The 8,598-nt window shown below is 35.0% G+C and overlaps 2 protein-coding genes across 4 annotated transcripts; one reads left to right on the top strand and one right to left on the bottom strand.

Annotated features, from left to right (window-relative positions):
* Positions 1-125: 125 nt before the first annotated feature.
* Positions 126-2,792, top strand: LOC131169259 (phosphatidylglycerophosphate phosphatase PTPMT1-like). Its single transcript, XM_058152194.1, has 7 exons — positions 126-174; positions 620-711; positions 892-1,014; positions 1,366-1,459; positions 1,569-1,651; positions 1,729-1,818; positions 2,184-2,792. The coding sequence occupies exons 1-7, from the start codon at positions 126-128 to the stop codon at positions 2,574-2,576; spliced, it is 924 nt and encodes a 307-aa protein (XP_058008177.1). The 3' UTR covers positions 2,577-2,792.
* A 125-nt stretch (positions 2,793-2,917) lies between these two features.
* LOC110661407 (uncharacterized) lies at positions 2,918-8,448 on the bottom strand. 3 transcript variants are annotated; one of them, XM_021820026.2, is made up of 13 exons: positions 8,262-8,447; positions 7,991-8,089; positions 7,436-7,520; positions 7,019-7,070; positions 6,910-6,930; positions 6,766-6,819; positions 5,630-5,680; positions 5,317-5,379; positions 4,488-4,553; positions 4,300-4,338; positions 3,855-3,977; positions 3,646-3,738; positions 2,918-3,505 (listed from the first exon to the last, which is right to left on the bottom strand). In XM_021820026.2, the coding sequence occupies exons 2-13, from the start codon at positions 8,085-8,087 to the stop codon at positions 3,137-3,139; spliced, it is 1,113 nt and encodes a 370-aa protein (XP_021675718.2). In that variant the 5' UTR covers positions 8,088-8,089; positions 8,262-8,447; the 3' UTR covers positions 2,918-3,136. The 3 variants fall into 3 exon arrangements, with proteins under 3 accessions (XP_021675718.2, XP_021675719.2, XP_021675720.2); XM_021820027.2 differs by lacking the exon at positions 3,855-3,977 and having other exon boundaries at positions 8,262-8,448; XM_021820028.2 differs by lacking the exon at positions 7,991-8,089 and having other exon boundaries at positions 8,262-8,445.
* Between the last annotated feature and the right edge of the window lie 150 nt (positions 8,449-8,598).

Genomic DNA, 8,598 nt, shown 5'->3' with positions numbered 1-8,598 from the left:
GACATTCAATTTTCTGGGTTTGTGCATTGAGCGCTGTGCTATGCCTTGTTTAGTTGGATCTATTTGTTATCATGTTTTAGGGTATTTTGAGTTTTTAAAATCTGGTTAGAGAAGACAAGTGGGCAATGGATGATCAATCAATGCTGCAGCAAACTTTAGTTAATAATATCGCAGGTATAATGCAAAGTAAGTAAAGGTTAGGCTTTTTGGCATTTCTTGCTCTAGCGGGAACTTTATATTAGGTGCAAAGGTGTATCGCGTTTACCAATCCCAATCCCTTTGTACAAGACTGATTGGACCTTGCTTAGCATGATATCAATAGGCAAGAAATTTTATACCACTTGTAAAATGCTCAAGGAATTTGACTGTTTATTGATTTGTCTTTCTTAATTCCTAAAATTCTATGATAAGTGCTGGAAACTTGCATCTTAGGATGATGTTTTAGAACAGAAAGCATATCTAGATTGGTGTCTAAAGTTTAATGGAAAGTGTTTGTAATTCTTTCAAGTAAAGAAAAGTTTTCTTTGCATTTTGCTCAGAATATCTTTATTCTTGTTTGTACATTTTATTGTCAATCTTTTGTTCCCCTATCTTTCATTTCTTATGATGTGTTTTCAAGCATCTATGATTAAAACCCAGCATTATGCTACTATTTGTTTGTTCAAAGCTCAAGATTCTGGTAGTCAACTTTTGCAGCATATTGAACCTCTAGTTAATGAATTTTTACCTGTCTACTTGTATTGTGAGAGTGAAACTTCTTGCTAATTCTAGTAAGTTCTTTTGCAGTTCGTATTGCAGCATATTGAACCTCTAGTTAATGAGATTTTACCTGTCTACTTGTTGTATTGTGACAGTCAAACTTCTTGCTAATTTTATTAAATTTCTTTGCAGTTCATATTGCTAGGCGCTGTTCCATTCCCTACAGATGTTCCATGCCTAAAGGAGCTTGGTGTTCATGGTGTGATCACATTGAATGAGCCATATGAGACATTGGTTCCAACATCTCTTTATCATGTGGGTGCATTTGCTTGTTTCCTGTGTGTGTGTGTGTGTTGCGGGTGGGTGGGTGGTTTTGTTGGCTCTTTTCATGAGCTTAGTTGTTTAGTTCATCAGATAATTCATAAATTTTACGTGAAAATCTCTCCGTATTTATATTTCACCACTTGCTATTTCTGGCTTTGGTGACTCTATTTCTTTCAGTTTTCTTGAATTTGTTCTATATAAACATTTTTTTTTAACATTGTTACTATATATTTGTTAGGGATTCTGGCATATCAGTGTCATAATATATGCTGTTCGCTTCATTTTTTACACCGTTTTTAAATTTTGTATATATTTTTCATTAAATTATTGAAATGTTGCTAGGCTTATGGCATTGACCATCTGGTCATTCCTACAAGAGACTACTGCTTTGCACCATCCCTAAATGATATTTGCATAGCTGTGGATTTCATTCATGGTAAGCTGCCTATAAATGTTATGTGATTTTTATGAAGCATGGAACTTTTATTGCGAAGTGGAAATGTTCTTACACGTGATTCTGGTATTTCATATCTTCTTGCTTGTAGAGAATGTATTGCAAGGATGTACTACATATGTTCATTGTAAGGCTGGTCGGGGCCGCAGTACAACCATTGTTCTTTGTTACCTGGTAGTACTCTAATGGACTTAACATTGTCGTAATCTCTGGGCAATTCTTGATTTACAATGTTACTTTTTTTTATTCAGGTGCAACACAAACAAATGACACCTGAAGCTGCGTATGATCATGTCAGGTCAATCAGGCCAAGGGTGCTTCTAGCATCTGCTCAGTGGCAGGTACTTTTCTAGCAAGATTTCTGATCCAGTTGATGAAAGATTCACAGCAATTTACTATGTGGAAGTTTAGGAATTTATGGAGTTCCCTTGATATATTTAAGGCCAGTTTAGTGCTTGGCACATCATGTTATTGGACACCATATAGGATGTACAGAAATATGGAATCTTCTGAAATTGCTTTTGGTCCTCATGTTTTAGCGATTCAATGAGTTCCCTGTTAAATTAGAAAAGAAGTTAAAAAAAAAAAAAAGAGAAAATAGAAGGGGAGGGAGAGGGGTGTTACATGATGTTTTGCCATGTTTATTGTTAGTATCATTGCTATTTCATATTTATTAAAGGTTGCCAACTATCTGTTGTCATTGCAGGCTGTTCTGGAATACTATAATCTTAAGCTGAGAAGAAGTGCTCACATTAACACAACTGATCTCATCTTGAAGACCCCAAGGCCAGCACGATCCCAGGATATTGTGGCCTTTGATGATGGTTCTGTAGTTATCGTTAATGAGGCAGATCTTGATGGGTATGACCCCGCTCATGAGTCAGATACTGTGAGAAGAGAGATATTGGCTGATCTAAGTGTGGTCTATCGAGTTCGAGTTGCTGGTCAAGCAGCATTGGCAAGAATATCCTGTTCATGTCTGTGGTTCCGCTGCCATACTCACCAAAAGATTTTGGGAGAGCAACTAAGCACAAAGAACAGCTGCTCAATCCAGGCCAATCATTTGGGAGGTATTAGTGTAGACATTCATGTCTACTGAGAGGCGGGTGAAATTGCATACAAATGGTTTGATGAGTTTTCTTTCCGTTCCAAATTTTCCTATCCGTATATAAATGATGAATAATGTTTGATGATATGGCGCTGAAACTCCATTTCCATGACCCATTGTAAATCAACTTTCCGTCTTGAATCATTAGTGTAAGAAAAACAATCATGGTGTTTCATTTAATGCATTTCGTGAGAAAAATTTGTTTCATATGCCTTATACTTTCTGACATCGTTGGATGCTAATCAGTCGCGCATAGCCCAGTTTGTGCGGTTGAAAAACGAGTTGAGCTGCTGATCAGTACTCATGGCTTTCAAGCATAGGGTAAACGCCAGTTTGAGAAACACTTGTATAAATAATGAATCATTGTGGTAATCCACGATACTAATCATTATAGCTTTTCCTGTAGAGTTGAGTTCGATTTCAACAATAGCCATAAGTGACAGCCAGAGGTTTTGATAAGCAATGGCAAGTATAAAGCACAGAAGAATACGGGATTACTATACTTATTGATTCCACCCAGCGGAAATTACTGAAGCAGCCGATGTTCCAACTCACAATTTATCGGGAGCATTCTCCTCTGTCACTGCGAGCCCAACAAGCTCCATGAAAAAACCTGTCACTGATGAGGGCCACTGATATGATGATGATCCATGTAGTATCTCTTCAGATGATTTTGTGCCGCTGAATCCTTCCACATCTTGTTCTCTCTTTTTGTTTGGCGTGATTCTGCGGGGAAGTCCCTGCAACCCAGCTTTGCTAACCCTCCTTACCGATTGTTGATCCACCAAGTAAGGCACAACATGCTTTTTCATGTCACTTTCGGATATTCCGAGATGGCCCCCTGACACATTTACAAAATGAACTCTTCCAGCCTCATCTAAGGCCTTGAGACCAATCCAATCCTCAGAGTAAAGCTTTGTCTGCATCATAGAAATGAACAAGTGAAGAAAAATTCTCCTTGTTCAATTTTCCTTTTTCTGGAATATACTAAGAAACTTGTATCAAGATTTAGAGCAAACAGATTTGGATTCAACAATTTGTTTCAAAATAAAAACCGTACCTGTTCTGCAGGCAAAACTGTCTTAAAAGATCCATATGGATAATAACCAAACCAAGAGGTTTCCTTAGGTATCAAAACATTGTCATTCTCAAACTGTTGGAATCCAATAATGACATGGAGAATAAAAAAATACATTAGCGTACTTCAAAATAAAAAAATGTGATCAGGACCGGTGATGTTACAATATTATAATGAAATATCCTCCTCACCATGATAAGCACCAAATTCTGCAAGCTAGTGAATCTTTCCTTGTAAATTGAGTTTCTCTCTTCAGGAAGTTCATTGTTGAGCTTCGGAAGAAACTTACACTTTTCCAAGTAGTGAGGGATATCCTAACAATTGGGAAATAATTCTCACGCTAGGATGTCAAGCTACTGTTGCCGTGGCAGTGAATAAAGACGATAAAACTGGAAATTTTCCTATATGAACTTCTTATGCAACTTATTTATGGATAAAAGCTGAAGGTGAGATTTATGACAAGTTTGTTTCAACCACTACATGCATTATTTTGATAAATCAATTACCAAGTGGTCAATTCAAGCTTTAGATTTCTGTATGATTTTGTGATTATAATGCTCTTAGAAAAAAATAGCACTAAGGATAAAGGAACCTCTTCGGAACATTTTTGCTTTAATAGATATGTATCGCACTCACATTGGGGAATTTGAGATAGCCAGCAGGAGCCAGGTGATCCTGCAATTTCACATGCCATAGTTCATTTGTCAACTCAAGCCTTGTTGGAATCATCAGAACAAAATCCTTCTCTTATTAGCGTTCTTAGATGACAACACTTGAATATTATGGTGCTGCAAGCTTAAAGGAAGCTAAGAGATAAGAGATACCTGTACATAGTCACTGTAGATCTCTGACTTGATTAGGTTGTTTGCGATTATGCAGAAAATGCCTGACTGCAAAAGAGAATTACTTTAAGAATATCAGTCAGAACAAAGAATGGTGTGAACAAAAATTTATGTAAAACAGTTCATAATAGTATTTCTATAGAAAGCAATTATCTAGATATGGTCCATGAAGCAGAAACCCGAGAAAGGATTTTACATTGAATACCTTAGCATGAAGGGGCTGTTCTCAAGAATTGAACTTGGAGCCTTTTGGTTGCAAGTTCTAGAGTTCAATGGTCCCCATTATTATGAAATTTATGACTCAAGTGCAAGAACTTATATTTAGAATAGATAGCCACGATCTAATGTAGATGGTTTTTACTAATGCCTACATTAAGAAGACCCAAGCTACTCATCAAGTAATAGCAATCAGACAAGAAAAAAAAAAAAAAAAAAAGAACAACTAAAATATTTGCTTCCTTAACTGTTTAATTCACAAAATAAATAGCTAAGCTATTTGCAAAGCAGTATGCAACTTAATGACATTTGAGTTGGCATTAATCTTCCACAAATATGAAATGATAAACCGACAATTTATTTACAGGGGTATTGATAATTTTGCATTTTACTTGAGAAATGTCTTTTAATTTTTAATAGCACAGAGGTGTGCCCCATTAGCAATCAGTGAAGTTAAATGACCATATTGAAATTCTCTGGAATAGCAGAAGGATTTTTCTGCTAATATTCTCTGGTTTTAAAAGGAGAATGTTTCAAGCTAAAACAGATAGCATGCAGATGAAATTATTAAAAGATAGGCTGCGATGGTACTTACACCACAAAGAGGAACAGAAGCAGTACCAGCATGAGGTCCCCCTAAGGATATGAAATTCTTAACCTGTTTTAGTGATAAAACAGAGAAATTATATATTGCCATTGCTCCATAAAAGGTTGCAAAATATGTTAACAATATAATATAATAGCTGATATATGGAAAATACAACAAAATGAAGCATCCATCAAAGGATTTACTAAAACTACAGACACATTCAATGCAATAACAAAACAGATGTCAAATAAGAAGGAAAGAAAGTAATATATCTTCAAAGTAAAGAAATAAGAGCGCTTTATCTATAGCTGGTTCTTACAGGAGGTCCACCCTCACAAAACTCTAGCACACCTCGACCAATTAAGTTGCCCTGATAAATCAAAAGAAGCGAGAGAAAAAAAAAATGAATTAGAACCATTTAAATGAATTGCCTAATCACTGGATTTTACCTACTCTGATAGGTAACAACACAGTCTAGCATATGAAAGAATAATGAATGCAAACTGGGGTAACATACTTCTTGATTTTATTTTATTTTATTTTTAAAATTTATTTATGTTAATCTATTTTTTCATGAAAAAGGGGTAAAAATTGTGCAATCAACATATTCATATAATGAACAATGCAACAGCGTACTTCCAAGTTAAGGTAGATTTTTCACGACAACATAAATTTGCAAATCCACACATAAAAGTAGCTGAAATGTGACACATCCATGATGGCCAGAACCATTTGAATTGTATCATGAACCTATGACAAGTAGAAAAAATTTTGACATCTCGTTGGAAAGGCTGGACGTAACTGATAGAATATTTAATAAGATGACAAACAATTCATGGAAGTGAGAACAATTAACAGAAGGAGAAAGGCGAAGTCCTGGAGAAGAATGATCTGATTAAAGCAGAGAGATAAGAGAAGGCCACCTCCTAGGCCCCTAAAACCCCTGTCCAACCAAAAGAAATTTAGGGCTAAAAGAAACTAAAAAAAAAATAAAGACCTAGTATCTTAAGCACAGTACATCACAGATAAACTGAATGGCAGGGAAAAAAATATATAACCAAAGGAGATGATTGATTATCATTACTTCATTTATCATTCCATCGCAAAGGAGAGATGCATGATGGATTCTTAAATTTATCCAACACTCTAAATGAGTGTAGTACTCTTAGGCATGATCAAATTCTTTAAAGAGAAAAAGTACAGCTACATGAATGGACTTCACAAAATGATAAGCTTTCTCGCTAATGCAATGCTCATTAGTCATTATGGCTCATGAAATACTACAATAAAAATAATTTACATGAAAAAGGTTACATAGCTAATTGCAATGGAAATGCTAAAAATATAACCAACCAAGATATCTCTTAACTAAGTAAATTAAATGAACATTTAAGAGCAAGCATGCTCCAAAACATACATGTGCAATGTGAAAACAATAAAACCATTATAGATCACCTGTGAGAGACCAACTATGTTGTAACCCTCCCTTAATTCTTTCATTTCTTTAACCTGCAGATATGATAGTGGTCATATTAAAGGACAAATAAAATTCAGGTGTAAAATTAGATAGATAACAGATTACCCGAAGAATTCTCGCACCTTGTTACAAACAATACCCATCTGCAAACATACCGTATGATTCAGACCATAGAAGACAATGGCATCTTATTTAGAATGGTAGGACAATCAATATTTCTAATACTTTTACCTGTTCCTCGAGAGGCATAAACCAGGAATCCCATGTTCCACCACCAACTTCCCTGCACAAAGCAGAAGGATTGAAGCAATGCCACCACATTTGAAAAAAAAAATCTTAAGAGGGAAAATTCTTTCATATTTCCCCATGGTCTCAAAAGAAGCAGGGTTCAAACAAAATAATAATAATAATAATAATAAAAGTACTTCAAATGCTTAGAGCTTGACTTAGAATACATCGAAACTCACATTTTAATTGAAGAATTTTTTACACAAGAATTTTCCTCTAACAAGCGTCAGTACCTTAAAGTCAATTTACTGAACACTTCAACACAAACTCATACGCATAAAAAACAAGCAACAATCAAGACCAGTTGGAAATACATGCACACTTTAAAGAAAACAAATTTAAGAAACTAAATTCACATACAGGCAATATCCTGGAGAACCAGAAAAGTCTCTCAGTAACTCAGTGAACTGTTTTACTCCTCGATTTTTGCATTGATCTCCAATACCTGCCATAAAAGGAACGAGAATAATTTGAGAAGGCACAAAGATACAAAATCAACAACATAAATGGAACTAAAAAATTCCTCTGATTTGATAAGCAATTGAATAAAATAGAGTACTCGAATTCTTTGTAGTTTGTAAAATAGATTCATTATGACAAGAGAGAAAGAGAGAGATACATTTTATGTGACCAGCTTATGAAAAATAAGCTTAATTTCACTCCATGTAAAACAAGAAAACCATTAATATTCCAATATAATTAATTCACTGAAAATAGCATACAACACAAAAAAGCACAGATATTTGACATAATCAGCTCCAATCATGCCTTCTCATAAACAATAATCACTAAAATCAACATACCCAGAAACAGAAAAATATCCATAATCAATAACAGATCACTAAACAAAAAATGAAGCTATCAACTAACGGAATAAAAAAAAAAAAAACTATAAAAAGATAGGAAGAAAATTACCATGGAGAACTATGAAGGGTATAGAACGAGCAAATGGGAAGATTAAAAAGGTCCCAAGAATGAAGACAAAGGCAACAGATGGAGCGTAGAAGGCCATGACTGTGGAGTTTCAGGTATATTAGTTAGTTTCAAGAACTTTTCAAAGAAGCAGAAAGCACAAGAGGAGAAGAAAGCGTGAAAGTGGTGGGTGGTGATTGCTGAGGAAGACGCTAAATACACGCAGACAAGAATCTCATGAATCGAAGTGGAGGGCAAAGCATTTCATAATAACCTGGTCGATCAACCAAACAAGTTGTCAGGTTTCCTTTTTGAAGTCGCAATTAGAGATCACTTTCACACATTCGAGTGTCAGGTTATGGGGACGAGAAATTTCCTCTATTATTGGTTCAGTTGTTGGTGGTTCCTGCCGTTACGCTACCAGTCTGTATTCGATCTGCTTACAAGGTCCATGGGCCTTGGTTTATGGTTTGCCTAACTACTACTTCCTTTCAAATTTTCATTTAATTTAGAATATTTTCTAAACACATTTTTTAAATTAATTGTTGAAAATTAAAAATTTTAAATTATAATTAAAATTATCTTATTTTTTATTCTTTAATTAACTGAAA

Source organism: Hevea brasiliensis, chromosome 9, assembly GCF_030052815.1.
Source record: "Hevea brasiliensis isolate MT/VB/25A 57/8 chromosome 9, ASM3005281v1, whole genome shotgun sequence".
In the NCBI taxonomy this organism is placed as follows: domain Eukaryota; kingdom Viridiplantae; phylum Streptophyta; class Magnoliopsida; order Malpighiales; family Euphorbiaceae; genus Hevea; species Hevea brasiliensis.
The sequence above is the reverse complement of the archived record's forward strand: the minus strand, read 5'-3'. Positions and strand labels throughout refer to the sequence as shown.

Bases quoted from the DNA above. Each gene is read 5' to 3' on its own strand.
- LOC131169259 (XM_058152194.1), top strand. From the start codon at position 126: ATGGATGATCAATCAATGCTGCAGCAAACTTTAGTTAATAATATCGCA. The intron at 1,460-1,568 runs GTAAGCTGCCTA...TCTTGCTTGTAG, and splicing joins AGCTGTGGATTTCATTCATG to AGAATGTATTGCAAGGATGT. The intron at 1,819-2,183 runs GTACTTTTCTAG...TTGTCATTGCAG, and splicing joins TAGCATCTGCTCAGTGGCAG to GCTGTTCTGGAATACTATAA.
- LOC110661407 (XM_021820026.2), bottom strand. From the start codon at position 8,087: ATGGCCTTCTACGCTCCATCTGTTGCCTTTGTCTTCATTCTTGGGACC. The intron at 7,071-7,435 runs GTATGTGAATTT...TGCTTTGTGCAG, and splicing joins GGTTCTCCAGGATATTGCCT to GGAAGTTGGTGGTGGAACAT. The intron at 5,380-5,629 runs GTAAGAACCAGC...TCACTAAAACAG, and splicing joins TTTGTGAGGGTGGACCTCCT to GTTAAGAATTTCATATCCTT.